Source organism: Pipistrellus kuhlii, unplaced genomic scaffold (genome assembly GCF_014108245.1).
Source record: "Pipistrellus kuhlii isolate mPipKuh1 unplaced genomic scaffold, mPipKuh1.p scaffold_m20_p_3, whole genome shotgun sequence".
NCBI classification, from domain to species: Eukaryota; Metazoa; Chordata; class Mammalia; order Chiroptera; family Vespertilionidae; genus Pipistrellus; species Pipistrellus kuhlii.
Window position 1 is genome coordinate 42,021,622 of NW_023425529.1, and position 24,448 is coordinate 42,046,069.

General features: G+C 40.9%; 1 protein-coding gene across 3 annotated transcripts in view; it reads left to right on the forward strand.

The window, feature by feature from the left end:
• Window positions 1-655: 655 nt before the first annotated feature.
• Window positions 656-24,448, forward strand: part of SPATS2 (spermatogenesis associated serine rich 2) — a 75,727-nt gene continuing 51,934 nt past the window's right edge. The window contains exons 1-3 of one of the 3 annotated variants that reach the window (XM_036456776.2): window positions 656-835; window positions 1,647-1,732; window positions 23,592-23,847. In XM_036456776.2, the coding sequence (XP_036312669.1) occupies window positions 23,823-23,847 (25 nt within the window). In that variant the 5' untranslated portion in view covers window positions 656-835; window positions 1,647-1,732; window positions 23,592-23,822. The remainder of the gene's footprint in view (window positions 836-1,646; window positions 1,733-23,591; window positions 23,848-24,448) is intronic. The other 2 variants (XM_036456772.2, XM_036456773.2) reach the window with 2 other exon arrangements.

The following is a 24,448-nucleotide window of genomic DNA, read 5'->3' on the forward strand; positions in this document are numbered from 1 at the left end:
AAAAAAAAATTGGGTCTGGAAGCAGGCGAAGGGGAAAGTGGTGGAAAATTCACGGGACAAAGTCGTGAGAGGCGAAAAAGAGGGCGACTTGAGAGATCAAGTTCGGGCCAGAACCTAGAGAGAAAAACCCCCTCGCTTGGTGCCCCTCGAGGGGCTTGCCTTCGGCTGCCTCCGGGGGAGTTTCGGCTCTTTCCGGCATTTCCCGCTCGGGCGCCCCCACGCCGCCCGCTCGGTCTGGGCTCCGGCGGTTCTGCTTGTGGACGCAAGCTTGCGTTCCAGCCGTCCCCACTTCTAACCTAATAATTTGTTTCCGACCTACTCCTCCGGCCCTTTCCCTTCCCCGTAATCCCAATCCCTTGGCCAGGCCGGGCCCCCTCCACTCAGGCGCGAGGGACCCCGCCACGACAGTAACGGTAACGCGACGGACAGAAGCCCGCCTCGACCCCGCCGCCTTCCCGCTCGCACGCCGGGATCGCGCCGTCGCGAGAACGCGCCCTGCGCGCTGGCCGGCTGGCGCGCACGCGCCCGAGCGGGCTTCCGGGCGGGGCGCGCGGCTCGAGGTGCGGATCCGCAGGCGCGCCGGCCCCTCGCCGCCACTGCGCGTCCCAGCCCGCGGGCCGGCGGAGGGAGGAGCGGCGGGGGGAAAGGGGCGGGCGGGGGCGGGGCGGCGTCCGGCTCCGGGAGAGTTGGGGGAGGAGCGCGGCGGCCACGGCGGCGGCTCCCGAAGAGGCGAAGGAGGCGGCGGAGCTGCTTTCCTCCTCACGGACCCGGAGCGTCCGGGACGCGGAGCCCGGAACTGGGGGGACGCGGCGGCGGCGGCGGGGGTTCGGCGTAGGTGAGGCTGAGCGTGCGGGGTGCGGAGGGAGGGGGGGCGTTGGGGAAGGATGAAGGGAGCGCGGAGGAACTGCGAGCGGGCTGGAGGGAGGAGGGCACGGGGGAAAGAGTAGTTGTTGGGGGCTGGGTACGGAGGAGACGGGGAAGTGAGCCCTGGGGACTCGGAGTGTCCAGATGGTGAAAGGTGTTTGGGGTCCGCAGGGCGGGCCGGAGCACACCGGTCCGAGTTGGGGTGTTTCCAGAGGCATAGGCCAGGGGAAACAATGGGGTGAGTTCTCGGGTGTAACCCTGTGTTGTGGGGTATTGGATTTTAAGAAACAAGGAGAGATGGAAAATAATGAAGAAGAAAAAAGGTTATTTGGGAGTGGAAGTACAAGGAAGTGGGAATGCAGTGGGAATGCGTAAGGTCATCTGCATGAGTGCCGGAGGTCCTTAAGATTTGGGGCAAAAGTGGGATTTGAAAATAAGAGATAGAAGAACATTTTTGCAATTGAATTGGGGGGATAAAAGAGCATTCTTGGAATTGGGAGGGTGGGAGAGAACGGAAAATTATGCGAAGTGGGGCAGAGAAACGAAATGGATGTGGTTTGGGCTTGAATTAAACCAGAGGGTGGGTCTAGTTGGAAAGGGTTATATACGTGGACCAGAGTTCTAATTCACCCGGGATGATTGGGTTATTTTAGAAGGGGGATCTTTCTCAGGCTTGTCCCTCTGCTAAGGAGTACAAGCTGCTCTTTTAGTAATTTGGTTGTCATGTATAGTCCGTTCCATTGATAAAGCATACCTGTGATAATTCTGTCTCCTCTGCTCAGGTTGCAGTACGTATTTTACCTGTGGTTAATGAAGCAGGAGAGGACAGATCGCCAGAAACCGGCACCTATCCATGCTTTTGAGTCAGGTCAGTGATAATGCAGAGTTCACGGTGTTTGAGAGGAAACCAAGAGTTTGTTTTCATTTAGACCAAAAGGTGATGAATAGCCTCGATAAAATCGAGTTATCTGTACTTTGTTAGAATTGCAGTTTCTCACTGAGAAATGTTCATGTACCATCTGCTACTGGTTTTATGTTTGTGAGAGAGCTTGGGTACTGCCTCAAAATCTTGACGCTGATTTCAAATCACCAGGCTGCCTCATGTTTTCCAGTTTGAATGAAGGTGATTTGAAAAATCACCTTATTTGAAAATATTGTGGGGAAGTACTGTATTTCCTTGAGAACTTGGATTTCCAGACTACATTTTGAATGAATGGTATCAGGTATAAGATTTCTTGTTTTTGAAACTAGTTACCTTTCTGTGTTCATAAATAGTCCACGTTAAGCTTTTTATTTGTTGAGTATTAAGTTTTGCTGACTCATCTAAGATTTCTGGGAATTCATCAGTTTATATTTATTTCTCAGCTAGTAGCATTAGGCCATTTTATAAGGGTCCAGAAATAATTATGTGAATTGTCACTTTGTTATGTTATAAAAACTGAACAAAGCAAGGAGTGAGTGCAATGTCCTCATTAATGATAACATGGCTCTTTATTTTTATTTTTATTTTTTTAAATATATTTTATTGATTTTACCCAGAGAGGAATTGAGAGAGATAGTTAGAAACGTCGATGAGAGAGAAACATTGACCAGCTGCCTCTTGCACCCCCCCACTGGGGATGTGCACGCAACCAAGGTATGTGCCCTTGACTGGAATCGAACCCCGGACCTTTCAGTCCGCAGGCCGATGCGGTTTCGGCACATGGCTCTTTATTGACCTTTTCCAGTGGGTTAGGCAAGGTGCTAAGATTATTTTGCATACATTATCTCATTTAATTGAATCCTCACAATTATTTCCTATTTTATAAATTAAGAGTAATTTACTGAGGTCACAGAGCTAGTAAATAAAGCTGAATTCAGACCCAGCTCTTTTGGATGTCTTCTTTAAATCTTCACTGCCTGGCCCTAGCTGGTTTGGCTCAGTGGATAGAGCCTTGGCCTGCGGACTGAAAGGTCCCAGGTTAGATTCTGGGCAAGGGCACATGCCCAGGTTCCAGGCTTGATCCCCGGTGGGGAGCATACAGAAGGCAGCTGATCAGTAATTCTCTCTCATCATTGATGTTTCTCTCTCTTCCTCTCCCTTCCTCTCTGAAATCAATAAAAATATATTAAAATAAATAAATAAATAATTCTTCACTGTCTGGTGGTTCTCCTGCCCTCTCCCTCCTCTAGTTTTGGTTGTAATAAAAGCAGCATGAATTGGTTGCAACTTGAATCTGATACAATATTAGTTATTTAGATGAAGATTGGGTTAGTGGGCTACATCTCTAGAGTTAATTGAGTGTTGACTCCTGTGATTTACCAAATCTGGGGTCCTGATAATAGTGCTAACACATCTTACTAAGAGTTTGTCCTGTGAGCACACTTCATTTTCTGTTTGGTGTATGCTGTGCATACATGCCACTCTTCTGTGTAGAAGTCAAGACAGCAAATTGTGGAATCAAAACACGGGAAAACAATGGAAAACTGCTGAATACTCAAGTGCCCTCAAAGCACCTGTTGAATCCACAGTTGGTACTAGCATTATCTCTAAATATAGATAGAATCCTCTTAGAAACTCCTAGTGAAACAACTAGAACTGAGAGAAACAGCTGGGGCCTAAAGGAAGAGCCATAGGTTACAGGCCAAAACACCAGCATACCACCTGGAGGCTGATCCAGGAGTAGCGAAGGGCTACAGATACTAGTGAATGGCAGGAGAGGGAATTGTTTGTTGAGCATTTCTGTAGTCTAGGCATTGAACTCAGTGTGTTTTATATATATTATAAAGTCTTCATTCAATCCTTAAAAGTTATAAGGATTATCCCCATTTTTCAGATGAGGCTCAGAAAGGTTAAGTAACTTGTGCAGAGTCAGTTAATAATAGCAGTGAAGGATGTTTGTATGTACTATTTATTGTTGTTATTATTTTAAATTGCTGTTTGCAATTTCTCACTATAGAGCCACCTTGTTAAAATTGGGAACTAACAGTTACTCTTTAAGAACCACTGTGCTGCCAAAACCGGTTTGGCTCAGTGGATAGAGCATTGGTCTGCGGACTGAAGGGTCCCAGGTTCGATTCCGGTCAAGGGCATGTACATTGGTTGCAGGCACATCCCCAGTAGGGGGTGTGCAAGAGGCAGCTGGTTGATGTTTCTCTCTCAACGTTTCAGGCTCTCTATCCCTCTCCCTTCCTCTCTCTGGAAAATCAATAAAATATATTAAAAAAAATAAAAATAAAAAATAAAATAAAATGGCTCTGCAAAATGCACAAATAAAACATACATTAAAGATCCACTGTGCTTCTTTGAGAGAAGAAGTAGAACTGATTATTTCAATCTTGCTGCTTCACTGGAGATTGGAAGGAAAAGCTTTTTTTAAAAAAATATATTTTATTGATTTTTGTACAGAGAGGAAAGGAGAGAGATAGAGAGTTAGAAACATCGATGAGAGAGAGTCATTGATCAGCTGCCTCTTGCACACCCCCTACTGGAGATATGCCCGCAACCAAGGTACATGCCCTTGACCGGAATCGAACCTGGGGTCCTTCAGTCCCCAAGCCGACGCTCTATCCATTGAGCCAAACCGGTCCCGGCAAGCTTTTTGTTTTTTATTTTTCTGATTTAATTGTTGGGAAAGGGAGCCCATTCATTTAGTTAACAAATGACTTCTTGTAGACTATAGTTCGGTTTCTTCATTTGCTTGGTATCTATCTATTCTATATATAAAACCCTAATATGCAAATAGACTGAATGGCGGAACAACCAGTCACTATGACACGCGCTGACCACCATGGAACATGGTGGGTGTTGGCAGCAGAGTGCAGAACATGGCAGGCATCAGCCAAGGTAGGATGGTGGAGCAGGTGAGGGGGGGCGCCAGACCAAGGTGGAGGCCGTGTCACTATGATTGGGATGAGCCTTTGGTGGTTATTGAAAATTCTTTGCTCCAGTGCACCCTGGTCCCGTATGGCGCTCGCATTTGCTGCCAGCACTGGCCCTGCTCACACCCAATGCTGGCCCCAATTGCCCCTGAGGGCTTCTCCACCTCCCCCTGCTCCTGAGGGGCAATCGGGCAGCAGCTGCTGTTTGCACCCATTGCTGGCGCCAGCCTCAATCGCTTGTGCCATTATCCGAGTGGAGTCGGCACCATCAATGCGTGGGAGCAGCGGTGGCAGGAGTGTGGCTGCTGGCAGACAGGATTGGGGTGGGGTGTGGGGTGGGATGGGGCCAGATGGGGATGCGGAGGATGGGCTGAGACCTGCCCCTGTGCCCACTGCAGCTTCACGGCCCACAATTCCTTTCAAGGTGCACGAATTTGTGCAATGGACCCATAGTATAACTATATCTGTAGCAACATGAAAATGGTATGTCTATCTCTATTTTGAGAACTTGACTTTCAGGTAAGTCATTCAGGCTCTGCAGGATGACAGTGAAGCATGCCTGTTACAGACTTTTACCGCTTCTCCTGATACATTTTTGCCACAATAGATTAATCATGTTCTTGCTTGCTACTTAAAAAAAAATTGTGGTAAAATATACATAACAAAAGTTACTTTTTAAACCATTTTTAAGTGTACAGTTCAGTGTCATCAAGTACATTCACATTGCTGTGTATTCATCACGACCATCAACCTCTAGAAATTTTTATCTTCTTAAACTGAAACTGTACCTATTAAACAATGATTCCCTAATTCTTCTCTGAGTCCTTGGCAACCATCATTCTACTTTCTGTCTCTGTTAATATAACTACTCTGCACATCTTGTATACTTGAAATTATAGTATTTGTCCATTTGTGTCTGGCTTATTTAGCACAGTGTTTTCAAGGTTCACCAGTTTTTTAGCCTGTGTCAGAATTTCATTTCTTTTTAGGACTGCACAATAGTCCACTGTATGCACATACCACACTTTATTGATCCATTTATCATAAACACTTGGGTTGTTTCCACCTTTTGGCTATTGTGAATAATTCTGCTGTGAATATTGGTGTACAAATATTTGAGTCCTTGCTTTCAATTCTTGTGGGTATATACCTAGAAGTGGAATTTCTGGGTTATATAGTAATCAATGTTTAATTTTTTTTGGAAGCATTGTTACTTGTAAATGGTGATTTTATTATGTGTTCATCTGGAGTAGCAATTGGCTTTATGTTTGCTGGGTGATATTCCTCTACTAACTTTTTCTGTACTGTTTGCAGGACACTTGCACTGGAAATGATTCAAAGGAAATGATTTACCTAGGTTTTTGTTTTTAAAAATATATATTTTATTGATTTTTTTACAGAGAGGAAGAGAGAGGGATAGAGAGAAATATCAATGAAAGAGAATCATCGATTAGCTGCCTCTTGCACACCCCCTACTGGGGACGTGCCCGCAACCAAAGTACATGCCCTTGACCGGAATTGAACCTGGGACCTTTCAGTTGCAGGCCAATGCTCTATCCATTGAGCCAAACCAGTTTCTGCTGATTTACCTAGTTTTGATTGCTTTCTTTTAGCTTCGGCCTACTTATATTTATGTATCATGACATCTGACAAGCACATTAAAACATGTTTCAGCTTAGCAATAAAATTACTCTTAAAATTTTTTTAAACATTTCGGCTGATGAGTAAAATGGGAGTTTCTGTTCTAAAGTGTGAAATGTATCCAGTGTGGAAGGAGTCATTTGTTATGTGTATATCTTTTCAGTCATACCTATAAATGTGGATAATCATCTTGAGAACATTATCTGTATGTGTATGTGAAAAATGTGTCAGTAGTGTAGAGCTTTTTCAGTTTATTTTGTTGCCTTTGATTGAAATTCAAGGTACTTTTTTCATTTTAAAATATTTTTTATATATGAGCTACTGATTACTGCTAATCTTTGGTATACTTTTCTTCATTCATTGAATAAGGTTTTAGTGTCTGCTGCAGGCTTTAAATACTTCAGGCTTTAAATATAGCTGTAATGCCAGAAGTAAAAATGGCTGAAGTTATTTAACTCAGTTTTCTTCCCTCCATATTTGAGAAAGTTGACACACATTATGAAATACAATTGGTTGAAATAGCTGCAGATCGACAGTGAATTGTCTCTTCTGATGAGTCTATCTTTCATTTCATTTTTTCTAAATGTCACAAGGAGGTTAGTTATCCCTGCATCTTGCTTTTTGAGATTAATGGATTATGAAGGAGCTTTATATTTTGAGAACTCAAAGAGACTTAGTGAGCCCATATTACCTTGGAGGTGGTGTGTTGATTCTGAAATATTTCTAAAGTTTGTAAACACCTTTTCTTTAGATTACTGGATATTAAGCATTGGTCAGAGGCCAGCATTTAGTATCCTTGTTAAAATATACCATGGCTGCCTGTATAAGTGTGGGTTCTTGGAATATACATAATCTCCCACACAGATTCTGTGGCAGCCCAGGCCCTTAAAACATTCTGCAGTGTCCGAGGATGTAGCCATTAGCTTACAGGCAATTTCTTCAGTCATTGTTCAGTGACTAATTTGTGGTTAGGAGTTAGCTAGGAATTCTTACTAGTTCAAAACCTAAATAATAACCTTGGATTGCTATTAGGGGAGATTTTTACATTACTTAATTAGCAAAACTACATGATTACTAGTTGTGGAGGATGTGTATGTGTGTTTTCCAGAATTGGCAAAAGGGTCTTGGGACTGAGGAGAAGAAAGAAGTATGTGATGAGGCCATTATGTAATTGTAGATGAATCACCTATATATATCTATATATATAAAAGCCTAAGTGATCAGACAACCAGCAAGTAGCTATGATGCACACTGACCACCAGGGGGAAGACACTCAACACAGGAGCTACCCCCTGGTGATCAGTGCACTCCCACAATGGAGCGTAGCTCAGTTGACAGACAGGCACAAGACACAGAGCTCGTGGCTGGCAAGCGCAGCTGGCAGCGTGAGCCTCGCCTGTGGACACACCCCTGCATGCCTCAAGCGGCGGCTGTGGCAGGCACAGTGGGGCTGGGATGAGCTGGAGTGGCGCAGCACCCAGCTCGGGCTTGGCTCCTCCCCGGGTGCCTGCCCCTTCACAAACGACTTTATGCTGTGCAGGACTGATGCAAACAGCAGGCTGAAACCCAACATGCTGGTGGGTAAGGCTGGACTGTGGCGGCATGGAGGTGCACTGATCCCCACAGGCCAGGCTGAGAGACCCCACCAGGGCACAAATCTGCACTGGGCCTCCATTTGTGGATACATGGAGATGTCTTTTGTATTTGAAGATGCTGCTAATGATATAGTTCCTATTGACCTGCATTGGACTGAAAAGATCATTTTGAAAAACTGGCAGTCCTTCCTTTCTTGGATACATATGATGGGTTCAGTAGTAAATGATTTGCTGTTGTTTCAAGGCTAACACCGTAGTAGAGCAGTACTTTTTTAAAAAAAATTTAATAAATATTTATTGTTCAGATTATTACAATTGTTTCTCTTTTTTCCCCCATAGCTTCCCTCCACCGGGTTCCCAACCCACCCTCTGCCCTTACTCCCCGCCACTGTCCTCATCCATAGGTGTATGATTTTTGCCCAGTCTCTTCCCACATCCCCCACACCCCTTTCCCCCTGAGAATTGTCCACTCCCTTTCTATGCTCCTGATTCTATTATAGTCACCAGTTTATTCTGTTCATCAGATTTTTTTTATTCACTTGATTTTTAGATTCACTTGTTGATATATATGTATTTGTTGATCATAATTTTTATCTTTACCTTTTTCTTCTTCTTCCTCTTCTTAAAGAATACCTTTCAGCATTTCATATAATACTGGTTTGATGGTGATGAACTTCTTTAGCTTTTTCTTATCTGTGAAGCTCTTTATCTGCCCTTCAATTTTGAACGATAGCTTTACTGGGTAGAGTAATCCTGGTTGTTTTTTTCTATTTATCTCTTTGAATATTTCTTGCCACTCCCGTTTGGCCTACTTAGTTTCTGTTAAGAAATCAGCTGATAGTCATACCCTTGTAGGTAACTATTTTTCTCTTCCTGCTTTTAATATTCTCCCTTTGTCTTTGCCCTTGACATTTTAATTATGATGTGTCTTGGTGTGTTCCTCTTTGGATTCCTTTTGTTTGGAGTTCTGTGAGCTTCCTGCACTTGTAAGTCTATTTCTTTCACCAGGTGGGGGAAGTTTTCGGTCATTATTTCTTCAAATAGGTTTTTAGTATCTTGCTTCCTCTCTTCTTTTGGCATCCCCATAATTCTGATGTTGGTATGCTTGAAGTTGTTCAGAGGCTCGTTATGTTATCTTCATATTTTTGGATTCTCTCCAGTTCCATTTATGCTGTTGCAAATTGTAAGAACTCTTTTTTTTTTTTTTTTTTTTTTTACTGCAGCATAGTATTCCACTGTGTAGATGTACCACAGTTTTATTTTTTTTTCAAATATATTTTATTGATTTTTCACAGAGAGGAAGGGAGAGAGATAGAGAGCCAGAAACGTCAATGAGGGAGAAACATCGACCAGCTGCCTCCTGCACACCCCCCACCGGGGATGTGCCCACAACCAACGCACATGCCCCTGACTGGAATCGAACCCAGGACCCCCCAGTCCGCAGACCTACGCTCCACCACAGAGCCAAACCGGTTTCGGCCATGTACCACAGTTTTTTAATCCACTGATATGCTGATGGGCACTTAGGCTGTTTCCAAATCTTAACTATGGTGAATTGTGCTGCTATGAACATAGCGGTGCATATATCCTGTCTAATTGGCATTTCTAGTTTCTTGGGATATATTCCTAGAAGTGGGATCACTGGGTAAAATGAGAGTTTTATTTTTAGTTTTTTGTGGAAACTCCATACTGTTCTTCACAGTGGCTGCACCATTCTGCATCCCCACCAGCAGTGCATGAGGGTTCATTTTTCTCCGCATCTTCGCCAGCACTTGTCATTGGTTGATTAGTTGATGATAGCCATTCTGACAGGTGTGAGATGGTACCGCATTATCGTTTTGATTTGCATCTTTTGGATGATGAGTGACTTTGAGCATATTTTCATATGTCTCTTGGCTTTCTGTCTTCTTTCAAAAAATATTTAGGTCCATTCCCCATTTTTTGATTGGGTTGTTTATCTTCCTTTTGTTAAGTTGTATGAGTTCCCTTATGTCAGTCTTTTATAAGTTCATATTTGACATTTGTCATTGGTCTGCCTGTGCTGTAAGTTATGATGATCCTATAAGTTAGACTATAAGGTATTAATGTGTGATGCTGTGTAATTTGGGAGCAAAGGAATGCAACAATGAGGACTAAATTTGTGCTTAGGCATCTAATTTAATAACGTAGGAAAAGTCCTGGAAAAGGAGGGCTATTTGGTACCTTCATCCTGATTATTTGTTACTTGACATCTTAACATTTAAGTAAGAGTAAGTAGAATTATATTCAGTTTTGACATGATTACATTTTATATATATATCGACTTCAGAGAAGAAGTGAGAGGGAGAGAGAGATAGGAACATCAATAATGAGAGAGACTCATTGATTGGCCTCCTCCTACCCACCCCACACTGGGGATTGAGTCAGCAACCCAGGCATGTGCCCTGACAGGAATTGAACCACGACCTCCTGGTTCATGGGTCGATGCTCAATCACTGGGCTACATGATTACATTAAAAAAAAAAAAAAAAAAAATATATATATATATATATATATATATATATATATATATTTATTTATTTATTTATTATTGATTTTGTACAGAGAGGAAGGGAGAGAGATAGAGAGTTAGAAACATCGATGAGAGTTATTAATCAGCTGCCTCTTGCACACCCCCTACTGGGGATATGCCCGCAACCAAGGTACATGCCCTTGACCGGAATCAAACCCGGGACCCTTCAGTCCCCAAGCCGACGCTCTATCCATTGAGCCAAACCGGTCTCGGCTACATTTTTTTATTAGGCAGTAGAGCTGAGAACACATCATGCTTTCACACTCTATTGGCTAATCATTTCCATTGTGAAATAACCCCAAGTATATTATTAAAGTTCCTGGCAGATGAACCTTTTTTTTTTTTGAAAGAAAGCAAAATTTATTGACTACAGCAAAAATATACGTAAGACAATGAAACAAGGAAGGGCATAAAGAAGTAACAGGAGAGCCTAGGTTGGGCTGATTTGGCTCTCTTGGGAGTTAGAGAAAAGGTGCCTTGGAAACAGTTTCAGGGAATTAGCCCTGGACAAGCTGCTGCTGCCTATTGCGCGCTCCTGGTTGCAAGTCTCATGGGGTCCCTTAGAGGAGCGGTCACCAACTGGTGGTAGTTAGGGGGTACATGCCTGTCGGGGAATGAGAAGGAGAAAGGAATGGCAGGGGCGTGCTCCCTGGAGGGAGAGCCAGGTGGGACTGATGGGGTTGAACTGCTGCTGCTCATTGCTCCTTTGGTTGCAAGCTTCATGGGGTCCCTCAGAGGTTAGGGGGTAAGTGGCTGTGGGGGAAGAAGAGGGAATAGAGAATGGCCAGGCATGCTCCCTGATGGGAGAGCACACCTGAACTTTTTTTTTTTTAATTCCCACCCAAGGATGTGTTTTTATTGATTTTTAGAGAGAAAGGGAGAGAGGGAAAAACATTCATGTGTGAGAAAAACATCCATCGGTTGCCTCCTATATGCACCGTGACCAGGTATCAAATCCTAAACCTAGGTATTTGCCCTGATCAGGAATCAGCTCATAATCTTTTAGTGTACTGGAAGAATCTGCAACCTATCATGCTAGGATGATGCTCCGTCCAACTGAGCTACTTGGCCAGGGCAGAAGCATTTTATTGAGTGCCTACTATCTGTCTGATACACATAGTAAAGTAAGCATAAAAATCCTTGCCTCGCTGAAACCGGTTTGGCTCAGTGGATAGAGCGTCGGTCTGCGGACTGAAAGGTTCTAGGTTCTATTGCTGTCAAGGGCATGTACCTTGGTTGCGGGCACATCCTCAGTAGGGAGTGTGCAAAAAGGCAGCTGCTCGATGTTTCTGACTCTCTATCCCTCTCTCTTCCTCTCTGTAAAAAATCAATAAAAAAAAAAAAAAAATATATATATATATATATATATATATATATATATATATATATATATATATATATATATAAAATTCTTGCCTGAATGCAGCTTCTAGTCTGGTACAGGAAGATGTATAATAAGCAAAGGTATAAAATGTTTGGTATTTTAGTTGGTGATAATTGGTATTGAAAAAACAAAAACAAAATCAGGAAAGGTGATAGAGATAACTCTGTTAGCATGTGACTCATTTGAGAGAGAAGGGGGGGGGAAGAGGGAAGAAGGAAGCGAGAGAGGAAGGAGGTCTTGTTGAGAAAATAATACTTGGGCAAAAACTTAAAAGTCATTTTTGAATCCGTTTTCTTCCTCATACCTCACATTAGATCCATTTCCAATTCTTGTTTATTTTGTCTTCAAAATACATCTCAAACCCACTTAAATAGGTGGATTAAATTGGCAGTAGCAGTTTGAAAAAGTTTTCTTCTGATTGTTTTTATTCTCAGTGAATTAGGAATCAGTGCTCAGCTGAAAGTGAAGGTGGGGAGCAGCAGGTAATGGAGGTTTGTGGAGAAAGAAGGTATGAAATTGTTCAGGAGAGTGGGAGAATGTCTGAAGCAGGGAAATATTGTATGATTGCCAGGTGGCTTTAGGAGCGAGCCCCTTGAGGTTTGTGGTCATGAATTTTAAAAAATATATATATTTTATTGATTTTTTACAGAGAGGAAGGGAGAGAGATAGAGAGCTAGAAACGTTGATGAGAGAGAAACATCGATCAGCTGCCTCCTGCACACTCCCCACCAGGGATGTGCCTGCAACCAATGTACATGCCCTTGACCGGAATCGAACCCGGGACCTGTCAGTCCGCAGACCGACACTCTACCACTGAGCTAAACCGGCTTTGGCTATGGTCATGAATTTAAAGTTAGATGAGTCAGTATGGTTTTTTCCCCTCCAGCCACATTCAGCTGCAGTAGTATGTTTGGAGTAGATTTAACCATAGAGAGGTTTTACCAATATAGTAGAACAAAACACAAGAGGGTCAAGGAATAGAGGTTATGTGCAAGGGAGCAAATATGTATGCTGTGGAATTTAAACTATTATTTCTCAATCTATATATTTGTCTTGAATTAAATTTATTTTAAGGTTTGGCTCATGGCATTGCGGGGGCTGAGAAGTCCCATGATCAGCCATCTGCAAGTCACAGACCCAGGAAAGTTGGTGGTATAAATTCCAGTCCACGTCTGAAGGCCTGAGAACCAAAACCTAAGTTCCAGTGCAAGGGCAGACTGATAGCTCCACAGTCAGCCAAAAGGAGAGGGATGCTCTCTTCCTCTGCCTTCTTGTTCTGTTCCTCACCGGATTGGTTGATACCCACTTACATTGGGGAGGGCCATCTGCTTTATTCAGTCTGCCTATTCAGATGCTAATCTCAGATGAAAACACCCTCTGTGTTTGGTCAAATATATGGGCACTTGTCCTTTAGTTAGGTTGACACATAAAATTAGCCATCACAGCCAGATAATGGGTAATAAAGTTTTCACGTGATATTCAAGTAGAGGTTTTTTAGGGAAGCAGGAGGGAGACTGATTTGGAAACATCATTGAGGAACAAGAAGGACACTTTCCTCACCCCCAGTTCCAGTAGTAGGAGGGGTGGAGAAAGATAATTTTCACCACTTGAAGGCTATGAGGGGTGTTTGGCCTGAAAGGAGAACCTAGTTTCAATTAGAACAAGAAGTTGAAGGGAATATTCAGAGTGGAGGTTGAAAATGTAGGGCACAGTGGAATGGCTTAAAAATTTGGAGAGAGATGTGAGGCAGATGGGGACAGAGCAGAGGGTGTGTAGAACTGTGTGGGGATTAGAATATAGGAGATAAGATTAGGTTAGAATCATCTGGGGATTCTTTTGATGGACAGCATAAACACAGATCAAGAACATGAAAAGATTAGACCTGATAGCAGGCAGATAATGTATAGTCTTCAATATTATCATCAACTCAGGCATCCACTGGGTTCTTGGAACATAAATCCTTCGAATAAGGGGGACTACTATAATATAGAAACACATATATACTCACCACAGTGCTTGTTTAATCTTAATTATGCCATATTGCTCTACATCTTTTCTTAACTGACTTTTATTGTGTATATTTTCAACATTCTATACATGCAGAAAGAATAATATAATGAATTCACTTGTGCCCTCATCTAGCCAGCAATTATCAACAATTTTTCCATTCTTAGTTTAATCTATTCTTGATTATTCTCTTTCAATCAGTTGGTTTGGGTACTGTCAATGTGATCCATCCTTTTTTAAAAATTCTCCATGAGCCTTTCATCAATGGTTTCAGCAGCTATTGATGATTGTTGCCTAGATCCATTCTGTCATTAAGACTTGCAAAAAAATAGCATTTTTCTAATGCTGTTATTCTGTATTTATTAGCTGGATTCTTCTATAGAAATGAATTTTTCTTTATTAACTTAAAAAAATATATTTTATTGATTTTTTTACAGAGAGGAAGGGAGAGGATAGAGAGTTAGAAACATCAGTGAGAGAGAAACACCAATCATCTGCCTCCTGCACACCCTCCACTGGGGATGTGCCCGCAACCAAGGTACATGCTCTTGACCGGAATTGAACCTGGGACCCCAGTCCACAGGCCAAGGCTCTACCCACTGAGCCACACCGGTTTCAGCTCCTTCATTAACTTTTTTATTACTCTGAAATATGGTTTATATAGGAGAGGCAGAATAAATGTTTTGGTTCTTTCTCTTCATAAGTATTTAGAATAATGAAATGAGTTAGTGTCCCACCAACCTCCAAAAAATGTTCACCAATGTATTGGCCCTTAAAGCCTAGAATATTTATATGACCCTTTACAGAAAAAGTTTTCCAATCTTTAGTCTAAACAAAAGCTTAATTTTGTTGTTATTGATTTTTCTTAGAAGTGGCAGGGAGAGAGAAATTAAAACACCACCTACTGGGGATTGAGCCCAGTAACCAGCAACCTTTTGGTGCACAGGGCAATGCCCAACCAATTGAGTCACACAGGCAAGGGCCAAAAGTTCAATCTGGTTTCCCTGCCTTGGATTTGACCTTTGTCCAGGGGTATTTCTTAATTTGAGAAACATTTTGTTATATTGGGGGCTATGGGAATAAGGAAACGGGTGTTGTTTTTTTTGGACCCAATAAGTCCTTTATATTTTCTCTATATTCTGCTTGAAAATTGTATATATTTTTCTTTTATTTCTCTCTACCTGTATTTTATGATACATAGCTCAACAACAATAACAACAATAAAACCAACTGGTTGATACTTTTGACATTCTGGAAATCTTCTTACCCAGATTAATAATTTCATTTGTTGTATTTTCTGTTTTCTACATTACTGCAGGTGACAGCTTTATTAAACTTTATACCATTATCTAGTAAGATTCTTCTTTCCTTCAGCTTCCAATAACACTTTCTTTTAAGGCAAGAATCAGTAACCTTTTTCTGTCAAGGGCGAGATAATTAATATTTAGGTTTTTTGGGCCATATGATTTCTGGCACACCTGCACAATTCTATTGTTAAAGGAGAAAGCAACCGCAGACAATAAGTAAATGGGGATGACTGTGTTCCATTAAAACTTTATTTACAAAAACAGGCAGCAGGTTGAATTTTACCAGTAGATTGTAGTTGGCTGTTTTGAAATCATTATTGACATCTTCCTGAGGTTCTTCCTAACATTGTCTTTAAGAACCTTCAGGCCCAGTGGGCATGGCTCTGGTTGAGCATTGACTTATAAGGCAGGAAGTCACAGTTTGATTCCTAGACAGGGCATATGTGCGGGTTGGAGGCTTGATCACTAGTGTGGGGTGTTCAGGAGACAGCTGATCAGTGATTCTCTCTCATCGTATGTGTTTCTATCTCTCTTTCTCCTTCCCTTCCTCTCAGAAATCAATGAAAATATACTAAAAACAAAACAAAACAAAACCTTTTACTAACACTTTCAAGGCCCTTCTTGCCTTCTCCTGCCATTCAGTCCCAAAGCCAAACAATTTAATTACCAAAATCTGTTTTGGCTATCTATTGCTGCGTAACATAACATGCCAAATTTAGTGATGTAAAATAACACTTCTTTTTAACTTTTATGGTTCTGGTGTTTAGGCTTCGCTAGGTAGTCGTGTCTCAGTGTTTCTTAGGAGAATACAATCAGATTGTAACTGGGGATGGAGTCATTTAAAAGGCTTCCTCACCGAAGTCTCTTAATGCAGTTGGAGTCAGCTGGTAGCTAAGCCTGGAGGTGACTCCTCATTCACATGTCTGATGCTGAGCTGGAAGGACTCAAACAGCTGGCCCTCCTCAGCCATCTCCTAGTAATTTTCTGTGAGGCCTGGTCCAGTCTCTCTAGTACAAGGCCTTCAGGGAATGTAGATATCTTATATGGTGATTCACGCTCCAAAGTTGCCTGTCCTGGGAGAGAACCAGACATGAATTTTCTCAGCTTTTATGACCTAACTTCTGAGGTTGCTCAGTGTCACTTCTGCATCATTCTCTTTATGGGAAGGAGAATTTGATTCTGCCTTTTGATGGGAGTAGGATCAAAGAATTTGCAAATATGTTTTAAAACATGAAATGTCTCCCTGCTCCCCACCTCCAATATAAAAAAGTTCTGGAAGCTGTAATATAGTGGATCTTGCTTTATATAGTGGATCTTGTAATATAGTGGATAGGCTTTCTCTTTCTTGTTGGTGTGGGTGGAGGTAGGAGATGAGTTCCCTTCATTTAATGTTCCAGAATGGATTTGTCAAGATGTCAAGGAAGAAGACTTCCCAGGGCTGGGAGCTTTGGACTTGACATTCTTTTTCCTTTTGTATGAGAGTAGGCATAATGGTGCTTCCATCCCAAAAGAGAAAACAATCGAAACAAAATCTCTGAAACTATTGAAAGTTCTACCATTTAGTCTGCCTGATATGGCCCAGTGCTTGAGCATCAACCTATGTATGAACCAGGAGGTCATGGCGCGATTTCCAGTCAGGGCACACGCCTGGGTTTCGGGCACAATCTCCAGTTAGGGAGCATGCAGGAGGCAGCCAATCAGTGATTCTCGCCCATCATTGATGTTTCTATCTCTCTTCCTTTTCCTTCCTCTCTAAAATGAATAAAAATATATTTAAAGCTGAAACTGGTTTGGCTCAGTGGATAGAGCGTCGGCCTGCAGACTGAAAGGTCCCAGGTTCGATTCTGGTCAAGGGCATGTACCTTGGTTGTGGGCACATCCCCAGTAGGGGGTGTGCAAGAGGCAGCTGATCGATGATTCTCTCTCATCAATGTTCCTAACTCTCTATCCCTCTCTCTTCCTCTCTAAAAAATCAATAAAATATATTAAAAAGTGTATATATATATTTAAAAAATAAAAACCAGCAAAACTTAAATATATCCTATTCTATCTAATAAAAGAGTAATATGCAAATTGCCCATCACTCCAACACACAAAATAGCTGCCCCCATGTGGACACAAGACGGCTGCCACAAGATGGTCAGCAGGGGAGAGCAGTTGGAAGGGACCAGGCCTGCAGTGGAAGACAGGGGCAACCAGGCTGGCAGGGGAGGGCAGGGGAGCAGTTAGGTGTCGATCAGGCTGGCAGGCAAAAGCAGTTAGGGGCAATCAGGCAGAGGCAAGCGAGCAGTTGGGAGCCAGCAGTCCTGAATTGGAGAAGGTGCAGGCTGGGCTGAGGGACACCCCTTCCCCCCTCCCCCCATGAGCTTTGTGCACTGGGCCTCTAGTATGCTAATAATTTGTAGTGGTATGAGAACCTCAAGAAGAGTCAGGAAAGAAAGTTCTGGAATAAGTCGCATCCCCAAGGGAACAATATATCTTAAACTACTGAAAATGGGGAAGACTTTTCACTATAGTTCTTTAATTTCAGTTGCAACTTGGAAGAGGTAACATCTTTTGGGATTAGTATTCTGTACCTTTTCCAGTTATTTATCTGCATTTTCTTTTCTCTTTCCTTCCAGTTGACACACAGTTGGTTTGGAGGCAGTAGAGGTGGGAGGAGGAAGAGTTAATTTTTCATGCTTTACGTCTGCTAATATTATTTAACTGATTTCACCTAAATGAAACTTATTTTTTAGAATATTCAATGCATGGTATGTTGCATGCATTATGTATTCATTTAAAGCACCTTATTCCTGCCAAGGGCCATACAAAATTATTAAGTTAAAAATTAGCTGCTATATTTGGTCAAACATTTAATTAACTCATCCCAATGCTTTGGCAGGGCCAGACCAAATAAATGATTTTATATGGCCCACGGGCCAGATGTTCCCCATTGAAAGAATTATAGTAGCATGAATTTATGAATGACATGGATAGCAGATTATTTCCAGTCTAAAATTGCTCTGTTCATTTTTGGATAAAGTAATTACCTGCTTGAGCAATATTTTTCTGGCATGTTATAAGCCATGAGAATGGTTTGGAAGGATCTGAATGAATGCTGAGTGTAAAGGTTTTTAGTGCACTTGATTTTATCCTTTCTTGCTTAGAGTGTTGGTGGAGTACTTTGATATTGAGAGAGGACAGGGAAAAGGCTGCTTTGTGAAAACAGTAATTCCATAGAGACTGGTGGTATTAGAAATATTTTATTTTTGGGGTTTAGAAATTCAGAAGACCTAAACACATGTTGATGTGCTCTCTGCCCATGTATTAATGAATTTAAAATATGTTGTTGAGCCCTGACTGGTGTGGTTTAGTGGTTAGAAATTAGCCTGTGCACCAAGGGTCATGGGTTTGATTTCCAGTCAAGGGCATGTACCTGGCTTGCAGGTTGGAGTGTGTGCAGGAGGCAACCAATTGATGTTTCTCTCCTTCCTCCCACCCACTCTCCTTAAAAATCAATGGTAAAAATATTCTTCAGTGAAAATTAACAACAAAAATAATAATAAAGTATATGCTGCTGATTTAATGTTGAGTTTGTATATTGACTTCTGGTTTGGGCTTCTTTAAGCTGTATGTATATATTGAATCAAGTTAGTTTGTTAAAAATATTTAATCTATCTTTTCAACTGACATACAATATTTTGAAAATATTATTTTGAAAAGACAGCTATTATTTTGAAAGTAACAGATGTATTTAATATTTTTGTGATTGTACAAATGTTACTGGTAAGAAAGTCTTTGGATCATAAAAAGTGTTTGTCAAATGTATCTTTTTAGTTTGGTCTAAAAATGTACCATCTATATTTTTGGTGAGTATAATTAACAAAAGTAGTTCAGATAAGAGTCTAAATCTGAAATGATGAAGCTTCTGTTCTTAAGACAGTGCTTTATTTATACTAGGCATCAGAAAAAAATAGCTGGAAATATCATTTGAAAGAATTCTTATGTTAGTTATGGGATCTTTCAAGAACTACCAGCTTCAGCCCTAGCTGATTTGGCCCAGTGGATAGAGCGTCAGCCTGCGGACTGAAAGGTCCTGGGTTCTCTTCCAGTCAAGGGCGCATGCCTGCGTTGTGTGCTTGATCCCCAGTAAGGGTGTGCAGGGGGTGGCAGGTCGGTGACTCTCTCTCATAGTTGGTGTTTCTATCTCTCTCTCCCTGTCCCTTCCTCTCAAAAATCATTAAAAATATAGTGTGTGTTTAAAAACAAAAAAACAAAACAAAAAACCTACCAGATTCAGCAATGACTATGCCTTTTAAAGAGTCCTAAAAATTTCAGAGCTGGGAAGAGACAAGACAAAGTTTTGTTTGGTCTTCCTTAAATATATACATGAATGGAAAAGGATATTTTCTTCCCTTCAGCTTTTGCATTAAAATTTTCATTTTCCATGGTATTTACTACATGTTGTATGAAATTCATTGTTAAAGGATTTTTTTATTTTTAAATAGGCAAAATCATGATTTCATACAAACATGAGATGAACACATATAAAAAATATTACTAAGCGGATTAATAAGAGAACCAGTAAGAAGTTAAAAGTAGCCGAAACCGGTTTGGCTTAGTGGATAGAGCATTGGCCTGCGAACTGAAAGGTCCCAGGTTCTATTCATTTTGCCTTGATAGAACACTGGCTGATACCCTATTTCTTTATTGCCAAACTTCTCAGTTGAGTAGTTAAGGGGTTTGGCCTCCACTTTTTCATCACCTGCTTTTACAGTAAACTCCTGCACTCTAATATACTATAACTCGCCCCTGAATCTGAAACAGCAGCACTCTCCCACTCAATCTCCCATAAAGCTTAGAATGTACTAGTAATAGGCATTCAGTGAATATTAGTTGAATAATGAATGAAATAGTAGCTTTAAAAGACTGAGCTCTAGCTGGTTTGACTCAGTAGATAGAGAATCAGCCTATGGACTGAAGGGTTCCAAGTTTGATTCCAGTCAAGGGCATGTACCTTGGTTGCAGGCACATCCCCCGTGGGAGGTGTGCACGAGGCAGCTGACGATATTTCTCTCTTATCGATGTTTCTAACTCTCTAACCCTCTCCCTTTCACTCTGTAAAAAAAAAAAAATCAATAAAATATATGTAAAAAAGAGAAGAAGAGCCCTGCCTGGTTTGGCTCAGTGGTTTTAGATTCCCCCACCCCTGGTAAGGGCAGGTACTGGAGGCAACTGATTGATGTGTCTCTCTCACCTCCATGCCTCCTTCCCTCCCTCCCTCCTTCCCTTTCTCTCTCTCTTCTACTCTCTCTGGAAATCAATGGGAAAAAATGTCCTTGGATAAGGATTTAAAAAGAAAAGAAGAAATCTGATAAGAAACTATTATACCTAAATTCAGTCTAACTGGATGCTTTTGTAAAATGTGAGTTTTAGTGTGTTTTTGTTTTTTGAGAAGCTCATGGTTTGTATCAGATTCTGGAAAGAAATTTAATATATGTGTTTTAGAGAAAGTTTAACGTCTCAAGGAAAATTTTTAGCTAAAGCATCTTTTCTGTTTTTCCTATCAAGAGAACTCAGACCATTCTTCTCCCAGTTCAGTGATACTCAGACCTTGGTTCTTGAAACCCATATAAGCCTTTCAGCAGCTGTCTTCTTCTAAGACCTCCATTGTTTTAACCAGATTATGCCATGATAGGGAAATAACCATGCTGCCTTTGGTTAATGATACTGATATGGCACCAAAGGTATATTCTTTTAAAAATAGCAGTTGCAGCTTTGATCAATTGATTTCTCTTTAGTTATTGTAACAAGTATCCTTGTTTAACAGTTAATATTTTTGCTTTAGCTGTCTAGTAGATAGTATTAATTTGCCAAAAGTTGTTTCAAGTTTTCTTTGATTATAGTAGAAGTCTTTTTTATCTATTGCTATTCTATCTTATATAATTTATTGTTAATTGAAAAGGTTGGTTAAAGCAGGAGATTAAAATGATACATACACACCATAAGCATCTTATTTCAGCTTACAACAAATAAATATACATTTATTCACCAACCTTATGATGTATTAAGTATGCGCCTGCTGATTAGAGTTCTTCATCTTTTTGGCATTAATTACATCCTGTGATGCATTGCTTGAAACTTCCAATTACAGTTTTTCTAAGTGGAGTGAGAGCTCTTAGTTACTTGAAACAATGCGTATAAGCTCCTCCTAGATTTTTTAATTTGCTCCAAGCTTATTTATGTGTTTTACCACACTTCAATATAGAACAGTTTATTTATTTTTAATTGAATATATTGGGGTGAAGTTGGTTAATAAAATTATATAGGACCATGCTCTAACCACTTAACCACTTAACCATACTGGCCAGGACAAGGCTCTCTCTCTCTCTCTTTTTACTTTTAAAGTTTTTTGTATTTTTTTTTTTTTTTTAATCCTCAACTGAGGGTATTTTTCCATTGATTTTTAGAGAGAGTGGGAGAGAGAGGGAAAGATGGAGAGACATCCATAAGAGAGAAACATCGATTGGTTGCCTTCTGTACGTGCTCCCACCAGGGCCCAGGCCTGGGAGGTGCCTGCAACCGAGATATGTGCCCTTGACCGAATCAAACCTGGGACCCTTCAATCCACAGGCTGGCAATCTCTGTCCATTGAGCCAAACTGGCCAGGGCTTTATTTTTGTTAATTCTCAACCAAGGATGTTTTTTCATTGATTTTTAGAGAGTAGAAGAGAGAGGGAGAGACAAAAAGAGAAACATCGATGTGAGAGAGAAACATTGGTTGCCTTCCACATTTGCCCCCCGACCTGGGCCAGGGATCAAGCCTACAACCAAGATACATGCCCTTGACCAGAATCAAACCCAGGACCCTTCAGTCTGAGGGCTGACGCTCTATCCACTGAACCAAATCGGCTAAGGCAAGGCTCTTGCTCTTGATAGATTAAAAAAACAACAACCCGCTCTTGATAGATTGAAAGAAAAAAAAAGTTCCCCAGGCTATCTACTCATCCCTTCATTCTCCTCCCACATTGGAAAGCATTTCATATAAGGCTACTTTTATTTTCTTCTTGGGTTGCATTTTATGAAATGTTTTTTTTTCTGTCAGGTGCCATGTATAAGTTCTATAATCCTTATGCTTTTTTATACCAGAAATCTTAAGCATGTATTTTTGAAATGTTTAGTGATGTGGAAAAAATAGCATTTGTATCTTTATAATTTACTAGAGATCTGATCATGAAATTCATGCAAGAGGCTCAGCCTTTGCAGCTCTGGTGGCTTGCCTTGGCCCTCACAGCCCCGGCTTCATCTGGAAGGTTGTCCGGCTGTCCAGTCTAATTAGCATATTACGCTTTTATTATTATAGATAGACACTTCCTGCAGTATGGATTAGTACAAATTTTGGTGTTTTGGTTTTCCTTAATAAAATTCCTTTGTGACCCTAGCTGGTTTGCTCAGTGGATAGAGCCTGTGGACTAAAGGGTCCTGGGTTTGATTCTGGTCAAGGGCACGTGCCCAGACTTTGGGCTTGATCCCCGGTAGGGAGTGTGCAGAAGGCCGCCAATCAATGATTCTTTCTCATCTCTCTCTATTCCTCTCCCTTCCTCTCTGAAATCAATAATAATATGTTTAAAAAATAAAATAAAATTTCTTTGTGTGCTTCCCATTTACCTCCAGCCCAGGTTTCTTGCAGCTGTATTTGAGCTGGGAAACCTGAGGAGAGGTTAGAAATATGAAATTCTAGAGGAAGAAAAAAGACCTTTGATTTGGACATGAGATAATATTTTAGTTTGTGAAGCAGAGATGGGGATAATATTTTTTAGATAGATACAGAATATAAGATGACCAAGAGAACATGCTTTCTGAAATAAAAAAATGGTTTGATTCTAAGATTAAAGTTTCTAAAAGAGCAAATAGCCATACTAGAGGCCCAGTGCACAGAATTCATACATGGGTAGGGTCCCTGATGGTCAGAGCATATCATAGCAAGCAATGGAACTGGTCGGTTGACCTCCCTAGGGGACACTTTGCATATTAGGCTTTTTTTTTTTTACAGAGAGGAAGGGAGAGGGATAGAGAGTTAGAAACATCGATGAGAAAGCATCATCGATCAGCTGCCTCTTGCATACCCCCTACTGGGGATGTGCCCACAACCAAGGTACATGCCCTTGACCAGAATCGAACCCAGGACCTTTCAGTCCACAGGCCGACGCTCTATCCTGAGCCAAACCAGTTTCAGCTATATTAGGCTTTTATATGTATAGATTTTTTAGAATATTTTTCCTCTAATCACTAGTTTTGTTTAGAAAAAATACAAAACAAAACCTGTGGATATATCTCAGAAATTTTGTACAAATAGCTCTTACTATAACCCTAAATATGTGTATTTTTCCTCCCTCTAGAATCATCCTGGAGAGACATGAATATCTGCAATGATATTTCCTGACAAGAAGATAATAGAAGGAAAGGAGATCACCAGTTAGCAGAATTTCAAATAACCAGGATTTTTTATTTAATACCTCCAACTGCAGACTTCTCTTGCCTACCTTTAAATCAGAGATAACTACAATCAAAACCCAGACAAGGCAAAAGAATACTTTTCTTCTATATCTTTTGAGAGAAAAGAAATTACAATGTCTAGGAAACAAAACCAGAAGGGTAAGAGTATATATAGGCATAAATTGTTAAAAGCATAGTTGTGGAGTAATGTTCACCATTTATATCTGTATTTTCAAAAAAACATTCTCTTAATATGTTGTGAATGGTTATACTTTACCTGTGTACAGTATTACTGTTAGTTATAACTTGTTATCAGGACAGAAATTAATTTTGGAAGAGTACAGAACATTCATAACTTTACCTGTTATCGCATTAAGTGTCTGAAAATTTTATTTTACAGCTTCGTGTACTACTACTTTTGGAATTCATATAACACTTGCTTTTATCTTAGAAACCTAATAAATAGGAGTATACTTGCAGGATAGCCAAATGCCTCATGAAAATGTACTTTTTGGAGAGTGAACATATATTAGGGGGAATGCTAGGAGATAATTTACTGCAGGATATTCTGTATCCTTTGAGTTGATGTTTCATTGGAGATAGGAAATGAAACGAGAAAATGCTTTTAGATTTTGATTCATTCTTTAGCTTTCCTTCTGGGATAATTACTCTAGTTTCTTGTCAAAAGTAAAATATTGAATATAAGGTACAAAGAGTCAAGAAATATCAAGAATAATTATAAGGGAAGTACAACAGGACT